The following is a 19139-nucleotide window of genomic DNA, read 5'->3' as shown; positions in this document are numbered from 1 at the left end:
TAGCTCACTTTTGTATACAGTTTTGTCCCCAATCTATAGAGAAGTCCACACACACATGCATCAGTTATAGCTTGCAGTATTATCAGTGACACACGGATTGGCTGACACACTGCACAGTGCACACTCATTGAGACAGTTAGACATTGTTAACCAACACTTAAGTTGCTGACCACAGATTTAAGTGTGTGTGTGTGTGTTATTCAGGGTTGTCTATGATCTCAGAGTGTGTAAATGTGAGCACTGTGTGGTATTTGCTGCACTGGAGTGGTAATAATACTCAATCACATGTAATGAGTAATAATAAGCAGGGCAGAGTAATATTAGTGTAGTGGGGTCCAAATGCTCCGCCAGCCTGTCTCATGCTGGCCTGCGGAGCTGCTAAATAAGACAGTCTTCCCCCAGTCTGTCTGGCTGACTCGCACACACACACACACACACATATTCAAAGGGAAAGGTAGCAGGTGCAGTACATCTGCAAGCAGCAGCGGAAAAAAGGTAACATGGTCCGGGTGTCATGAGGGTTTCCCAAAAAAAAAAAAGCAGTTTTCCCATGAAATGTTTCTTGATAATTGGCTCTGGTACACATTTGTGCATAGCCAACAAACTTGGTTTGGGAGATTTTTATCCCCAGTGTGACCTTAACACAACCCTCTATTAAGTTGTGTGAGCGGTAGTTTGGTACGCTGCTCTCGACTGGATGTGGACGGGCTGGTTTGTGCTGTTCCGACGTTTTCCATGAGCACTCAGTCTGACTCTGCATGAGCACTGTGAAGCGCTGGCTCTCAAAAAATGATATTTCAAATTACACATCATCTATTTCTGTCAGGTTTTGAAATGAAACCTTCATATTCTCAGATTGGTCTGTTACAATATTTATCATGTATAATATGGGTATTTTTCTCTTTCTTTTTCAGGCTGGCTCCTGCGAGAGGTGCAGGGAGGCTGGCTCCGCCAAAGGAGGTTCTGGTTTGTGTTAACAACTGACTCTCTCGACTACTACAGCGGCCCGGACAGAGATGCTCGCAGACTGGGCACGCTTGTACTCACGTCTCTCTGCTCAGTGCTGTGGCCTGATAAACACACCTACAAACAGACAGGTAACACACCTGCAAATAAACTAGGTCACAGTGACCATTCCCTATCATTGTGTACACTCTCTAAAAATGGGCAAAAATCGTATGTTTAGTGGCACAATAGCTTGTCACTGGAGCAGTGCCATTGAAGGGACAACTTTGTGCCTTATATACACCTAAAAGATCTATAGTTGTATCTTAAGGGAAGTAATAGGCATCTTTAAGGGGTAGATAAGGTAAAAGTTGTCTTTTTAAGTGTACTGCCTCATTGATAAGCTGTTGTATCACTAAAGGGTACATTTTTGGCACATTTTTTTTCTGAGACTATATGGGGAAAAAAAATATTTTGTTTGCATTTTCTGGTTTATAAATAGATTTTTTACTTTGTTTATGCATCATTTTTACCTTTTGAGTATGTCTTTAAAGGAGGATTAAAAACAACCAATCAGAGCAGTTCTTTCTGTTTGCATTGAAAGAGTGTAAAACTAAGAATACATTCTCTGAATTCACATTTTCTGTGATGATTTTAAAGGGATAGTTCGGTCAAAAATTCTAATTCCGTCATCATTTGGAACAACATTTATCATGTTGTTCTAAACCCAGAAGACATTTGTTTATCTTCAAAACACAAATGAAAATATTTTAAGTGAAATCTGAAGGGTTCTGTCCCTCCATTGAGAGTCCAGGTAATGGAATCATAGAAGATCCAAAAGGTGTAGTAAAATGAATCCATATGAATTGAGCGGTTTCATATGCTTTCAGTGTTGTGAAGAGATCTACATCTAAACAATCATCGACACACACGTAGAGCACATCACATATGGTAAACATGGAAGGTGATTGTGTGAGAATCAATGAGGTTTGTTCAAGCATGTGACACACATACGAACTTCCATGTTTACCATATGATGTGCTCTATGTATGTATGTTCATATGTGAATAAAAGCCTAAATTATAATTAAACCCAAAATGATGACATAATTTTCATTTTTAGGTGAACTATCCCTTTAAGGTTGTCCTTGTTATTTACCATATTATATTTAATTTTTTTTTACTTCCACAATCAATCTCTCCTCATCCATGTTTGACATCGCAGAAATATATTTACAAAATCGCTTACCGTTTGTCACTTTTTTGTATCACGGTTAGTAAATGGTGTGAACTTACCTTTTAAAGTCCAGTGGAAGATAAACACAGTATTTCATTCACTATTTAAGGATTTGCCCTCACGATGACATGCATTTTTTCAGAGAGAGCAGATCTTTCGGTCAGATCACAGGCACAGAGCAGCCGTGAGACCTGTTGATCTCTTGTCGACATTGGCGTGAAATCTTTCTTGTGGGAAGACTTTGATCGACTTTGAAATGAAATGCAGGATTGTTTGAGGCCAAATGAGAAATGAGAGAAGACAATCGACATGCATTGTTGTCTGGGGAGATGGTAGGCAATGACCAGACAGACTCAAAGGCTTAGTCATACTGTATATATGTGTGTGTGTGCGCAGTGCATATTCACATGGCAGCTTTCAACAGCACAGTCCACAAAACTCTGAACTTTTCCCAGTTTAACTTTAGGGACTTTCCTAGATAAAAGTGTGTGTATATGTCTGAAAGTGTGTGTACAAGGGCAGTGGTTGGTCAGGAGTCATTCATTATCCAGCACAGCAGACACGATGGAAATGACTTCTTCTTTTAACAAACAATTTGTCATATAATATCATGTCTAATGCTTTGGCTCATCCACAGAGTAAAACAGATCCTTTAATGAAAATGTTAATAAGGTACAGTTTCGTGCCCAAGAAATGGGAGTTGTTTACAGTGGACACCAAATATTTTGGCCTGCAAATCTTATAAACACAGCGGTCCTGAAAAACCTGGAAATATCAAGGAATTTAACCATGGAATAGTCATAGAAATGAATTAAAGAGAAATTTCTACTGTGGATATACGTGGTTCTGCTCTAAAATATTTAATTGGCTGGATATTGTTCTTTGTGAGTATTGTGTAAAACGAAAACTTGCCTAGTCTAGAGAGATTGGTGGGCTTTATGGAGATTGTAAAGAATTGGTGTGTCTTTAAATGTCTCAGTTTTGAACCAAAGCGTCATTCTTTTGACTGCCAAAGTTAACAACAAGGGAGAAATTATATATTAGTAAGATCCTCATAAAAGATCCAGATTCAGCTCTAGAAACATCTGAACACATTTACTGCAGGCCAGGCACGTGAAATATGAGGTTGTCAGAACGCTGGAGCTCTAGTACATTTGTCTTTAATCAGAAACGGTATAAGCACATATAAGTTTTATTGCATTTTTTAACTTTTCTTTATGTATATACTCTCATGATTGTTAGGAGATGCTATTTTTGTATTGCTCAGCTTTGATGAATTCTCTTTTTGAAGAGTAGAACTAAAATATTTGAAATGTGTGTGTGTGACAGGTTACTGGAGTCTGACAGTGTATGGCCGCAAGCATTGCTATAGACTATTCACAAAGCACTACAATGAGGCGGTGCACTGGGCGTGTGCCGTGCAGAAAGTCATCGACAGCAAAGCGCCGGTGGAGACGCCAACACAGCTCCTCATACGAGACATTGAGGTGATATATATATATATATATATAAACTATAATATAACATAATATTTTTCAGAGAATATACATGTACACATACATATATATGGCAGCTTAGCTCCTAAAGAGTTCATGGTCAGGTTGGCACACATTCACAGACACTTTGTGTAAACCATCTAAACCCCACCCACTGTCATCTCTCTGCCCCAGTATATTATTATTAGTTTGTTGGCTAGTGATTTTACACTTATAGATGTGCTGCTCGGTATCTCGTGTCCCTGGAAATAGTTTTGAAGGCAGCGAGTAGCTCTTCAGAATATCCCTCTTGTTATGATGTAATGCCGGCACTCTCGGAGAGATCTGTATTAATAGGATGTTAGTTGCTAGCCCACAGAACTCCACGGAATCCCATTGAGGTTGCATATAAACAGACAGCAGACAGACAGGCAGACAGACAGGCGTGAAAACCGCAGTGGTTGAAATGTTAAGTGGCCAGACTCCTAAATGATCTTGCTGATCGCTATATATCTTTTAAAGATAAGCTATGTGTGGATATTAAGCAATAAGACACAGGAGGCTGTGCTGTATTCTCAATATAGTTATGGCTAAAAGACATTATATTCTTGCTATATTGCTTTTTTTTTTAAATGGATACCATATAAGAAATTTTGCTGTGGTGAAGATATAGTTACTGACATGCATATAATAAACTTAAGTTTACAATACTATTCATACTATTATTTTACCATATTATTTATGTATACTATTTATTTGACCGCTCACAAACTCACACATACAGTACATAGTGGTAATGGTAGGAGGTCTTGTCATTGGGTTGGTTTATCAGGTCCGTTATAAGCAAACATCCAACAACAAACATTAACTGGCCTTATTCACCTTTGAAATGTACACAGCAGCTTTCCTTATACACACATATACAGAGCAGACCTTGACCAGGGTCTGTAAGCTGAAATTCATTTCCCTTTCCTTCATCCTCCTCCGTTTCCCCAAAACAGCATTTACATTTGAAACATCATTTCATCATTTCATTATTGACCCCATAACAAAGAGGTCATCTGTTTATGGAGACATAATGGTTCACAGCAGATATATCTGTCTTGGGTTTATTTATTTCAAGGTGTTTAATTGGCCTTGCATTACATGTGTTTATGTGCATTGTTTTTGTATAGGAAAATAAATTCAATCCAGAAGTTGTGGAGCACATCTATCAGCATAATCCCATCCTGAGGTACACACAGAGCCCCCTCTACGCCCCACTGCTGCCTTTCCCCTACGGCAGTCTCCACCACACACGTGAGTCAAACGCACACACACTTATATTGCATATGTCACATTTCTATGAGCCAATCGGATAAGACGCACACCCTCTTTCTACAACCTTGCCGCTTTGGTGTAACCATGGTGAACAAGCAATATATTTACCTGTTGAGCAGCAGCAAAGCAAACTCAGCATCTGTTTTTAAGTGCTTTGAAGCTCTCAGCTTTCTTCAGTGATGAAGAGCCTTAGTCTTTAGTCTTGCTTCTGTTCTGGTTTTGTTACCTTTTGGTCTTTTTATTTAACTCTAAGTCTTCATATTTCTTTGATTAAAAATGGACAATTCTTGTTTTAATCGAAAATTGCATTGTTATATTATAAATGATTTATTCACGCACAATCTTTAAAGAGGACCTGTAATGCCCCCATTACAAGATGTAATAGGGGCATTATAATAGGTGTCCCCAGAATGTGTCTGTGAAGTTTCAGCTCAAAATACCCCACAGATCATTTATTATAGCTTGTCAAATTTGCCCCTATTTGGGTGTGAGCAAAAACACGCGTATTTGTGTGCCCCTTTAATTGCAAATGAGCTGCTGCCCATTTTTCAGTAGAGAGCGGAGCTTTAACAGCTCATGCTTCGGTTGGTCAACAACAACAAAGCTGGAGAATCTCACGCAGCCAAAATGACGATTGTCAGTAATGGTGTTCAGCTTTACATTGTTTAAACTGGAGTCGGACACTGATGGAGAGACTCAGGAAGAAGTTACAATTTTTTGAATGCAACTGGATGTTTCTGAATGGTTAGTGGATAAATTTATGTAGTTGCTGTGGAGTTGATTCAACTCATCAACTAGCATGTGCCGTCATGTTAATATTTTGTGCAAATCCAGCATTGAATTGACTCTCGTTTGTGAAGCAGTCTGCTGTAAAATGACGGCATGGCAACAGCACTCTACTACAACTCTTCCTCTTCTCTAAAGCAGCCCAACATGGCCTCACACCCTTGCGTGTTCTCAGAGGCAGGGTTTATGTAAATTTAAGGGTTAGTGATGTCACTAACCTGGGAAGAAGCTCGTTGTAGTCCCTACCAGTGTTTGTTGTAGTCCTTAAACAGCGAATTCTTTAAAAGAAAATATCTCCCTTTGCATTGAACTTTGAGCGTCGTAACTTTGCAGATGTTGTTTATGCTCAAACAGCAACATTACACACTAACTAAAGTTAAAAAAGTGAAATCATAATCAACCACCCCTTTAATCAAAAACATAAACGTCCCCTCCTCCATGTAAGTGCATCTCCAGCAACCTGTCAGATAAGATTGCAGCGATTAGCAAACAACAAAGATCCACTGATCCAATCATTTTCTGATGGACGACATCAAGGCATGCCCTGCTTTATTCTTCTTCTTAGAGAAGCGTTTCACTTGGATATACACTGATGAGGCAAAACACTATGACCACTTGGCTAATATGCTGTTGGTCCACCGCGTGCTGCCAAAAAAGCGCCAACACACTGAGACATGGACTCTACAAGACCCTTGAAGGTGTGCTGTGATATTTGGCACCAAGATATTAACAGCAGGTCCTGTAGGTTGTGAGGGAAGTCTCAGTGGATCAAACTTGTTGGTTCAGCACTTCCCACAGATGCTCAACTGGATTGAGATCTGGGGAACTTGGAAGCCATGGCAACACCTTGAACTCTTTATCATGTTCCTCAAACAATTCCTGAACAATGTGTGCAGTGTGGCAGGTGCATTATCCTGCTGAAAGAGGCCACTTCCACCAGGGAACACCATTGTCATGAAGGGGTGTACCTGGTCTGCAGCAATGTTTAGGTATGTGGCATGTGTCAAATTGACGTCCATAAGAATGTCCAGACACAGGGTTTCCCAGCAGAACATTGCCCAGAGCATCGCACTCACTCCACAGGCTTGTTGTTGTCCCACAGTGCATCCTGGTGCCATCACTTCCCCAGGTAAACGGCACACACATACATGGCCGTGCACATGCTGTATAGGAAAACGGGACTCTTTGGACCAGGCTAGCTTCTTCCACTGCTCCGAGGTCCAGTTTGTAGTTTGTCTCTCCTCAGACCACTGTTAGTAAATTCTCACCACTGCTAACTGGGAGCAACCTTCAAGCCTTGCCAATTCAGAGATACTCTGAACCAATCGCTTTGCCATAACAATTTGGCCCTTGTCAAAGTCACTCAGATCTTTATTCCTGCCCATTTCTCCTGCATCCAACACGTTGACTACTAGAACTAATTGTCAGCTTACCATCTAATCTACCCAGACCCTAATATGTGGCCCTGTTAGGAGATGATCAATGATATTCAATTCTCCTGTGACTGGTGTATGCCACAATAGAGAAGACAATCACAATGTCCGTTTCATGCCAACTGTTCTTGACACATTTTGCATCTTCCAAACTCATGAAGTTATTCTATCATGCTTTCAGTGTCTGGCTCACCATATATAGACTGACACTCTAAATGCGCCAAATGATCGGCAGGCAGAAATCACTTCAAAGGCGTTATGATTGGCTAAAAACAAGAATCTGACTGTGACCTGCAACCATTTTTATTTGAGAGAGACTGTAGTGTTTTTAGGATGTAGTATAATCTGCATTCCATTCTATACAATTTTATTTAATTCAAATCAACTTTTTAAAATAAATTAAATCACATCTAATTGTAAATCTACAGTAATTATGGAGTATTTGGTTACATTTAATTGTATTATTTCACCGGTGATTATAATAATTGATAGGAGTGAATAATGAAGTATGGAGATGTAGGCCTACGTGATTTGGGAAAATCTAATAGTGATTTTTCTGATAAAAATTATTATTGCATTTTAAAATGAAATTTTTAAACGATAATAATAAAAAATCTCCAGGTTTGCTGAGTTTGTTTGTAGTGATGCACAATTTGTCCAGAAATGTTGTGATAAATGTTGTGAATAATAATAATCCCCATTATCATCATCATTAATAATAATTTTACTAAATTAAAAATGTTAAACAAAACAAAACATTACTATTGTAATATTTCACTGTAAAATCAAGTATTTAATAAAAATATAAAAAATAATAATTTAATAATAATTTAGTTTTTACTTTACAGCACTGTAAAATGACTATATTAATACTTATAGTTTGTTTTCAAATGTTAAAACACCAAGCATTTATTTTGACGGAAAACTTAGAGAGTCCTTAAAGCTTCTCTTAAAAAGCTGGTTTATAGTGTCCTACTCAATTTCTTCCCATTGTGCCAGTTAACACACCTTCTCTCCCTCTTCTTATTAGATATGGCTGGTAAAGGCTACACATCCATCCGTGAGGAGGCGGTGAGGCTGTTTAACTGCCTCCAGCAGTTAGAGCTGGCCCGTGAGCCCATTCCTCTCATACAGGGCATCCTCCAGACCTGCCTCGACCTCCGGCCGCTCCGAGATGAACTCTACTGCCAGCTCATCAAACAGACCAGCGTCACCAAATCAAGTGTGCAGACGCAGCCGAACCCGCAGCTCAGATACTGGCAGCTGCTCACCTGCATGAGCTGCACCTTCCTGCCCAGCTGCAGCATACTCAAATACCTGCGCTTTCACCTGAAGAGGTCAGTTACACACAAATAACACACACAAATAATACTCTCAGAGAGCGTCGGCATTACATCATAACAGCAGAGTTAATCTGAAGAGTTGCAACATAAATATATACACCCCACTGGATGTGTACACTTTTTTTCAGTGCAGCCGGATCTCAACATACACACATAAACGTTACCTAGAAGGCCTTGAGTATAAAGACGCACCACTGCCTCCGGTCCTGCGGTTGAGTGTGTAGGAAATATGGGCTGCCTGAGGTTGACTGGATTGGAATGTTCACTTCCTGTTCACTCATTCTTTTCCTCTCCTTGAGGGGTTGGGAAACGGCACAATGATTTCTGCATCCCATGGCTAATTAACTTTTAAAGTACTGCCAGGCCGGAGGATAGACAGGGGAGAAGGGCAGAAAATAAGAGAATGGCTAAATAAACGAGTGTTCCGTGAGGAAATGGTGCGTTGACCACAGGGCTTTGATTACAGAAGCGGCTGGTGTAATGGAGACGGAGGACTCTCTGTTCTCCTGAGGCCCCCAGACGCTTCCCGCATGTGTTTACTTAACGCAGTTAGGGCTTACGCCATGCATGTGATTACCAAGTGGCTGACACTTCATATCGCAAATAGACAAACTAAACAGAGAGGCCACACAACTTCACCCTAATTTTTTTTTGGAGGGAAATTCTGTGGTTTGGATGTGAAATTCTGTGAATGGTCCCTGTAGAGTTTAAAATCTTCTTTTTTTTAATATCTTCCCCCATGTATCAGGGTTCAAAGTTTGAGTGCGGACTCGGAGGTTGAGAGCTACGCGTCCTTCATAGCCCAGGCTCTAGAAAAGACGCGTGGCCGTGAGTGTGTGCCCTCTTGGGAGGAGATCCAGGGGCTGATGGGAAGGCAGGAGATACTGTGTGCTGTGCACTACCCTGGACCGGGCTGCTGCCAGATACCAATCACCTCGCACACTACGGCTAATGAGGTATTGCATCAGTCGTTTCCTCTACAGCAGGGATTGGGAACCTTAGGCTCCTGTGCCACTATTGGCACACAAAGAAGTCATCATTAGCACACTAACAATATGAACGAGACACATTCATTTTGTAGTTTATTTTATTAGTTATTTTTTTTATTTTTTAGTGATGTTGAATTCTCTTTTGCAATTATCCTTCCACAAAAATGTAAGAAAATATATTAATTTATTAATATAAGTAAATGTTTTTTTTTTGTTGTTGTTGCATCTATTAATTTAAGAAAATATTCTTTTTTTTATGGATTTTTTCTTCAATTGTCTATTTATGGTCTTAAATTGTTTTTGGCAAAAATATTACAGACCCCTGCTCCATACCAGACATCTCTACTGCCACAAGTATAAGGGATGTGCTTACTGTAAACACATTATTGCATTTTCACATATAAACAAAGCTTTGTGAACTCTTTGACTCTGTCATTTTAACGTGGATTTTTCTTTCTTTCTCGTCAGTGGTTTTGCTAATTGAAATAAAGCTGAAATAAAATATAAATATTAGATTAAAAATAATATATTAATTATATATATATATATATATATAAGTTTAAGTTTTTTAGCTAATATTTATATTTCATTTCGGCTTTATTTAATTTTTGTCATTTTATTACATATATAATAAAATGACAAAAGCACAGAACAGAATGACTGAAACTTGAACTAAAATTAAAATAAAAACTGAAAATATACAAATAAAAACAAATTCAAATATTGACTTCAAACTATAATAGTATATAAATAAAACTAAAATAACACTGTTTCTCTGTCTCATTTTCTCTGTCCAGGTTGTGAGGAAGATGGCGGAACGCCTCGGACTGCAGGACAGCCGAAACACATTTGCTATTTTTGAGCAGAATGCATGCTGGGAGAAAGCTATCGGAGGCAGCACTATAATCGCTGATGTCATCACCAGATTTGAAAAGTAACTCAGTCTAAATTTCTTTGACCAATTGTATTGTGTGGAATACAACAAATAGCTGAATGTACCAAACCTAAAGTACCACATCACTACCATAGTTTGTTGGACATTACTATGGTATTTTTTAAGTACTGTGTAAAGACCATGTTACATGAATATGGTAATCATTCAGTACCATAATATACATCAAGGTACCATGATATTCCCATCCATGATAGCGCCACAGTACAGTACAGTGCAGGTCTGTTTTTTTCTTTATCTTTGATTTATCCACTTTCCCAAAACTTTAGCACACTTTAACCAACCCACCTGATACGCACACACACACACACTGTGAGAATGGACAAGTGGCTCTTTATTAGTATTCAGTGGTCCAGCAGGCATCTCAAGGTGAGACTGATGTCATCGCGTTAACTGATGTGGAAGGCAAACTGAAGGAGAGATAAGCCAAGCCAGCCAGAATTCAAGGCATCTGCTTTATTCTGGGAAGTGTGTTTGTGTTTGTCTGTGTGTGCTTTTGCACGTCTCAGTGCCAACTCTTCCCAGAAATGGGTTCATGGACACACGCCTAGTCTTTCTCTCACACTCATATGTGTGTACACACACACACACAAACACAAACCCGTGCATGCAAAACTGCACATGCAGCAGAAAAAGCTGAGCAAATCAGGGTGAGTCATGTGATTGAGAATGATGACATCGCTTTGTTGGGGTGATTTTAGTCGTGTGTTTAGGGAGCGTTGGAGGATTTAATTTGTTATCTCAAGTGTCCTGAGCTACTTAAAGACATGTGGACTTGTGTAAACATAGCTGAAACAGCTTTAGGGTGCTTAAAGGGATAGTTCACCCAAAAATGAAAATTCTGTCATCATTTACAAGTCTCAAATTGTTCCAAACCTGTATGAATTATTTCTGCTGAACACAAAAGATATTTTGAAGAATGTCGGTAACCAAACAGATGATAGGGTCCGCTGATTTCCATAGAACTTTTTTTCTTTTTTTACCATGGAAGTCACTGGAAGTCATACAGAATTGTCTTTTTTTTTTTTTTTTTTTGTCCATTTAAAGACTTTTTAAATTTTTAAATAACTAAATCTAAAGGTTTCATTTTTATTGAAGTTATGTATTAACATTATAGATATTAATACTTTATTATATTAAATATTTAAGGAATAAATAATAAATATACATATAAACACCAATAATACAATTTTCTTTGTATATATCTGTTAAATTTTAAATGTATATTAAATATAATATAAAAACTAAGTGTAATAAAAAAAAGTATATTAAAAGTATTTAAATTAATAAAATCAATTTTAATTAATTAATAAAATAAAATGCTAAAAGGCCTTCAAATATTGGTTATGGACAATGGGGGCCACTGTAGAGAACCACTGTAATATAAATAAAAATATAAATAATCTTCATTCTTTATTTATTAAATATGAAATGTATATCAAATCTAAATATATGTAATTCATAAAAATAAGTATTTTTTTAAATATAAAAAATGTCAGAGAACATACAAATAGAGAAATTTCAAAACTGCTTTTTTTTTTTTCTTCAAATGCTTATTTAGGTAAATCTGACAAATTGCAGAATTTTCTTGTTAAATTAAGCCATTCTTTGTGATGCACATTGAACCCCCATAGTGAGGTGTGCGTTTTTTGTAGCGTACAAAGTTGTATCTATAGTGCAAAGTGTATTTGCCTAATGCTTCACATGTATATCTGATCCATATGCATATTCCATTAACAAATCTCTGTGTCTCTGTCTTCCAGTTTGTCAGCTAAAGATCCAGACTCTGACTGCCAGTGCCGACTCTGCTTCAAACTCTATTGTCTGTTGGACACCGATAACATCAGTACCGACAGCATTGAGTACCTCTTCCTCTATGAGCAGGTAAAACGACACGAGACAGGCAGGGACGAGCAGAAATGAGAAAGTTGAATGTAGATTATTAAGTAAAAAATTAGGCCTAGATGAGTCTGACAGAAGCCTAAAAGAGAAATGGCCTTCTGTGGAATGTGTTTTATAAAGGCCTAATAATGGATGTCTTCCTCAGAACATTTGTATTACAAGCCATTAATTCCTGCTGGATAACAAAAAAAGCAGGGTTAGTGTAACATGACTGCTGCCAACCCAGTTTGGATCTGTCTGCAGACATCCATTTAAGACATTATATATGTGCATGAAAGAAAGAGGGATTTTCCAGTTCTTTCTCTCTGTTTGTGTTTAATGTGGACTAGTTTCACACTTGTGTGGATAGATGTGTGTATATCGTCTTTATCAGTCGAATGAAAAGCAAACATGCAAACCCAACACACTGTTGAACTCAGTAAACTTTCCCTTGCTTGACTTCCTCCCTCCCTCCCTTTCTGTGTCAGTGTCATGAGATGGTGGTGCGGGGGCAGCTGCCAGCCTGTGAGGATGACCTTCTTTCTCTGGCAGCGCTGAGACTGCAGTGTCTACTGGGAGATTTCAGCGCCCTCTCTCCGTACCCGCCACTGGAGCAGCTCTTTCCGGCTGAAGTGGTGGAGGCCCGGGCCCTGCTGGCCCCCGTCGATCCCCCTGGCTGCCCTTCCTTCCCCGGGGGTCTGCTGGCTGGGACGCTGTGGGGGCACAAGCGGCGTCAGGAGCAGGACCAAAGACTGCGGGCCAGGCTGAGGGAGGAGGGAGCCGTGGTGATGTCGACCATTTTAGAGCGCTGGAAAGCCCTTGTTGGATACAGTCGCAGAGACAGCATGGCCGCCTATCTCACCATCGCCCGGCAGTGGTCAGGGTTTGGCTGCACACTCTATGAAGTGGACTTCTACATTGTGAGTGGATGATAAGGCTGAAAGTTTGTAATCATCAAGATGTTTTTGAAAGAAGTCTCTTATGCTCACAAAGTCTGCATTTATTTGATCAAAAATACAGTAAAAACAGCAATATTGTCTATTCCACAAAAATATTTAGCAGCAAATCTGTTTTCAACATTGATAATAATAAGAAATGCTTCTTGAGCACCAAATCAGCATATTAGACTGATTTCTGAAGGATCATGTGACATTTTGACTGTTAGGTTACCACAGGATCATATTTCCAGAGAATCACAGCTGTGCCTGACATCCTTCTGTGTGTCTTGTAGAGCTCGACAGGAAGCTTCTCTCAGAAGTTGTGGCTGGGTGTGGCGGCTTCCTGCGTGTCTCTGTATCGTCAGGGTGAAGCCGAAGCATTGGAGTCTCTACCGATAGGTCAGATCTGTTCCTATGGCGTCTCTGATAGCAACACATTCAGGATCACCGCAGGAGATAGAGACCTGCTCTTTGAGACCACAAAGGTATGAGGGCTCTGACTGCTATCGCAATGTTTGTGCATGTGACATGAAATATTCTTCAAACCATGCAACTTGTTGAGAAAATATATATATATATATATATATATATATATATATAATTATTATTATTATTTTTTTTTTTTGAAGTGGTTAGTTACAATATCAGTCTGTTAGGTGATTAAAAACACACCATAACTCTGAGCCAAGACTTATGAGCCATACAAGCCAAATCAAAAAACCAATAAGTCTTAGCGGACTGGAGGTGAGCTCTTTTGACATGGACCAGTAAGCAACCCAAAACACCCTAGTAACTCCATAGAAACCACCAAGGACACCCTATACTATAATACTACAGTATATAAATAATACTAAAATAACACAGGCAGCCACAAAACTACCCACAATACCTTTGCATTGGAGAAACCACTCAAATTTTGTTTTCAGGAAAATTAAAAAATCTAGTGCTTTAAGGAATAAAACTATTTCTATAGCATTTTACATACACACAGATGCCATAAGTTTATTCTAGCAATAATGGGCAGATGCAACTTGGCCTTTGTGTTAGCATCATGCATTATACTCAAGAAGCATATACCCCTCATTAACATGAATCATGATGCCACAGTTCTAAACTAGAAAGACGTTGACATCAGAGGGTTTTTATAATGTATACTACAAACCTCCTTCCAGTACTCACACAATACAGGTCAGACCAGCTGTGACTTTCAGTGTGCACACATGTGGAAACACTGAGACAACCAGTTTATCTTCTCTTGATATTAGCTTCAGGCTCACGCCCATCCTGTGCCTCACTCCTATGCGTTTTAACCTCATGAATCTTTTGCGTTTTCTTGCCAAAATACATCTACGTGCCTCCTGAGTGATGCAAGAATTTCTGTTCTAGCTCACACATACACTTTTAATGACGTCCAGTCATTGCCAGTTATCAACGGTCGCCCAGAGTTGTTCTGAACCCGAATTACTCTTATAAAAATCAATATGACAAATTAAAAAAGTTAAATATGACAATTTAAAAGTGAGTACACCTGTCAGTTGCTGTTTGATTTAATTTAAATTCATTTTTTATAGCACTTTCCACTATATTTACCAAAAAATAGTCCCTCATGAAATCTTATATAAGTTATACATTTTGGTAACGCTTTACAATAAGGTTCATTTGTTAACATTAGTTAATGTTAGAGCTGCACGATTAATCGTAAAAAAATCGCGATCTCGATTCAAGCACCCACGCGATCCTACTTTTCCAACGATTCTCCCGCGTCTTTTAAACCTTTGACAAAATCATACCGGAACGTTCAAATCTGTGATCGTGCTGCCAGAGCCAGAGAGAGCCGTTTTGAATCACACATTAGTTATTTCTGTTACAAATATTCACATTATCACAGAAGTACTGAGATATAAGTTTTAAGTTAGTATTTAAACACCGATGTCTACGATAGCGATCAAAATACAGCAAACTACCTGTTGAAACGAACATGGCACGTCAAATAACGGTTGTATCAATTACATCTAATTCCACTAGGTGGCGACAACTGACTGTTAAAAAATGTATTTGTCATTGAATCGTTCATTCAAAAGATTCGTTCAAAAATTCATCCAGCAATGAAACAAGTATTTATTAATGAGTCATTGAATTCATTCAAAACCATTTTTTAAATAATTCATTCAAACATTTTCCAGCAATTAGAGTCAGCAATTTATATTTTGTCAGAACCTCTAGTAAATTACACGTTATTTTGTTTGGTTGTATATTCAGAATCGTGGGAAAATCGTGATCTCTATTTGAAACCAAAAAATCGTGATTCTCATTTTATCCAGAATCGTGCAGCTCTAGTTAATGTATTAACTAACATGAACTAACTATGAGCAATACATTTGTTGCTATTTACTAATTATCGTTAATGTAAGATAATGAAAATACAGTTGTTCATTGTTTGTTCATGTTAGTTCATAGTGCATTAACTAATGTTAACAAGATTTTAATAATGTATTAGTAAATGTTGAAATTAACATTAATAAAGATTAATAAATGCTGTAGAAGTGCAGTTCATTCTTTGTTTGTTAACTAAAGTAGTTAACTAATGTTACTAATGAAACCTAATTGTAAAGTGTTATCAAAACATTCTATCACATTGTTTCACACTACATACAATACAGTTCAAAAGTTGAGAAGAAATTAATGCTTTTATTCAGCAAGGATGCATTATGGTTTCCACAGAAATATTAAGCAGCACAACTGTTTTCAACATTGATGATAAGAAATGTTTCTTGAGCATCAAATCATCATATTAGACTGATTTCTGAGGGATTATGTGACACTGAAGACTGGAGTAATGATGCTGAAAATTCAGCTTTGACTTCACAGGAATAAATTACATTTTAAAATACATTTAATTAGAAAACCGTTATTTTAAAGTGTAATAACATTTGACGATATTACTGTTTTTACTGTGTGTTTTTACTGTGTACAGAGTCATTGTACTAGCGTAAAGTGCAAAGCACTGTAACAAATTTCACAGTGGAAATTTACTAAAGTCATTTCTCTCTCTCTCTCTCTCAGCTGACTGAGATCATGCAGCTGATGAATGCTTACTTCAGTGCCACCCGTCGCCAGCTAGGCAAAGATGACTGCATCTCCATAGAAACAAACCCTAAGCTCCACCCCTCCCTACTTGAGCTCCCCTCTCACCCGGTGTGAAGAGAGAACGACTCGCTCGCTTGCACACACGCACACACTGACTCTGACTGATGTACACGTGCATATGCAGTCCTGGCTGATTGCTTCCCTGTGAGGAGCTTTGCAAAGAGGACTAACTCAGATGAGACTGAAAGGAGCAGATGCTGTGGAAATGGAGGAGGAGTGGAAGGTGTCCAGGGAGCCACAAACAGGAGAGCAGGTTCAGGAACTCACTTTGCTACACCGCCAGCCAAATCCAGAAAGGACACGGGGCCCTCGACGGCCCCTGCCACCTGGGAGCCCGCCAAATATCACAGAAAGGAAAATAGCGTGACTTCAGAGATGAACTGTGCAAAAAAATCATTTTCTTAAGGAGTATTTTGGTCTTGTTTTTTAGTATTTAAATCTTGAAACATCCTTAAAACAACATGAATATACTTTTACTTAATTTGAAAAATTGAAATTTCATTTTACTCATTTTTAGACTAACTTTTCAAGGAGTTCACCTTGAATTAAGTTCCTTTTCTTATTATCGTGTTATCTTGTTTTAAGGATGTTACTTTTTTTTTTTTTTTTTTTTGGGGGGGAAAACAAGGCAAAAATACTTTTTTTTTTTTTTTTTTTTTTTTTGCAGCTATGTCTTTGTATTCCACTACAAACATGCTGCCATTGCACTCACACATACACAGTCGCTGCGCTTTAAACACTCCTTTCAAAACTCTGGCCTGGCTCGCTGTTAAACTCATTCGCCAAACCTTAAATGAAAGCCGGTGGAAGTCACTTTCACGCCGCCCTTCAGACCTGTCCATTACCGAACCGACAGTGGTGCATGTGTGCGTGAGAGACAGATTTGAATATTTTAAGCTGTAGAAACCAAAGGATCTTTAGCTCATCTGAATGATGCGAGTGTATTTGTGAAATGCTTTGAGCCTTACATGGTGCTGCTTGACTGTGCTGTTAGCTTACGGTAACTCTGCACTGTGCGTCCTGTAGCCACAACAGCCTCAGATCTTTAGATCTGGTTAAAACCAACTAACTTAGACACCCTATTGCAGCCTGGTACCTGTGAAGGTAAATGGCATTTTGACATTTTAAAAAAAAATGACAATTTTGGTTCAAACCAAGTTTCCCAGACCTCTCGAACACACTTTGAAACACTGAAGATAGACAAATAATCAACACTATTGATATGCAACATTATCATCCCATATTCTAAAGATATTACATTTCCATTAAAAGGGATAGTGTATCCAAAAATGACAATATTGTCACCATTTACACATGCTCATGTTGTTGTAAACCCGTATGACTTTCTTTTATCTCGCTGAACACAAAATATGATATTATATTTCAGTTTTTTTTTTTTTTCCATTTCATGAAGGTCAGTGGGTCAATGTAATTACATTGTTTGGACCCCACTGACCTTCATTGTATGGACAAAAAAAACATTTTTCAGAATAACTTCATTTGTGTTCCACAGAAGAAAGAAAGTCATACATGTTTGGAACGACATAAAGGTAAGTAAATGATGACAGAATTGTCATTTTTGGGTGAACTATCCCTTTTAAGCCTAACCTGTAGCCTCTGTCTGTTGTGCTTTGTTATGAAGCCTTATGCCGGCTTTATGACGGCTCATTGTCTCCTTTAATGTGTGTTAGTTTCTACTAGTTTTATTTATGGCTGTCTGTTGTATACATTGTGTGAAAGAGTTTTTTATTGTCCTTTTTACTTTTGTTTTATATATCTTTCATAAAGACCTGTATTTGTATTTTAGTGCTTGCATTGAAATAATTACAAAAGAGCTGATGACGTCATAGTTAAATTATGATGTCATAATCTTTATTTACTTTTTTGATAATTTGTTGTTTATTTTCCCCCTGTCACGTGAGGTCTACAAATAACTTGTTAATAATCAGTTTATTTTATAGATCTAATAGGATTTTTGAGATTTTGTCATAACCAAAAAAAATGAAGAGTCATTCGCCCCTTTTAAAGTGGACCAAATTTCTAAGGGTCTTTTTTTCCCCTTCGAATGACTGCCAAACTATCACTGAAGCAATAAAACCCGCCTAGCCGTCCTGAGCATGAGCCCATTTTCAGTATGAGGCTTCAGGTTGCCTTCGGAGGAGCCACTAGTGCCTGTCAAACAGTCTGTACAATCTTTAATTCACTCATACTCCATAATCAGGTTCATTTTTTTTTCTGTATTCAGAGTATTTTGGTTCTGAACTATCTTTGCTCTACAGTAGTTCGTCTGCCTGAATACAAAAAAAAAACAAAAAAAAAAAAGGTTACCAGCTACTTGAAATTCAAAGGTGGAGGGCAATCATGTCTTCAATGTTGTTAATTTTGTTTTAAGAAGTGTCTTTTGCCCAAACCGTGTTCCTCCTACAGCCCGTGACGGCAGTATCGGCTGTCACATGCTCTTGTCTTCTTTTCATGTCACTCTTTAGCTGCAGGCAGCTCCGACCCACTGTCATTCATGTAACAAAACTCGAACGACAAACTCTGCTTCAGATGGTTTGTATGCTGCATGGTACCTTTATTATGTTACACATGTAATAGTCAATTGCACTATTGTTTGTACAGCTAAATTAAATGTGCAATAATGCAAAATGATGAATACTGTATGTAATAAAAAGCAGCACCATTACAACATCA

At 38.2% G+C, this 19139-nt stretch overlaps 1 protein-coding gene across 2 annotated transcripts in view; it reads left to right on the top strand.

The window, feature by feature from the left end:
* The window catches only part of plekhh3 (pleckstrin homology, MyTH4 and FERM domain containing H3), a 44991-nt gene extending 25852 nt beyond the window's left edge, over positions 1-19139 (top strand). Inside the window, exons 4-13 of one of the 2 annotated variants that reach the window (XM_051886338.1) lie at positions 915-1097; positions 3511-3668; positions 4832-4955; positions 8226-8532; positions 9287-9494; positions 10325-10461; positions 12243-12363; positions 12849-13280; positions 13592-13783; positions 16362-19139. In XM_051886338.1, the coding sequence (XP_051742298.1) occupies positions 915-1097; positions 3511-3668; positions 4832-4955; positions 8226-8532; positions 9287-9494; positions 10325-10461; positions 12243-12363; positions 12849-13280; positions 13592-13783; positions 16362-16499 (2000 nt within the window). In that variant the 3' untranslated portion in view covers positions 16500-19139. The remainder of the gene's footprint in view (positions 1-914; positions 1098-3510; positions 3669-4831; positions 4956-8225; positions 8533-9286; positions 9495-10324; positions 10462-12242; positions 12364-12848; positions 13281-13591; positions 13784-16361) is intronic. The other variant, XM_051886339.1, reaches the window with a different exon arrangement.

Source organism: Ctenopharyngodon idella, chromosome 3 (assembly GCF_019924925.1).
Source record: "Ctenopharyngodon idella isolate HZGC_01 chromosome 3, HZGC01, whole genome shotgun sequence".
Classification (NCBI taxonomy): Eukaryota; Metazoa; Chordata; class Actinopteri; order Cypriniformes; family Xenocyprididae; genus Ctenopharyngodon; species Ctenopharyngodon idella.
Note: the sequence above shows the minus strand (reverse complement) of the source record. Positions and strands in the feature narration are given on the sequence as shown.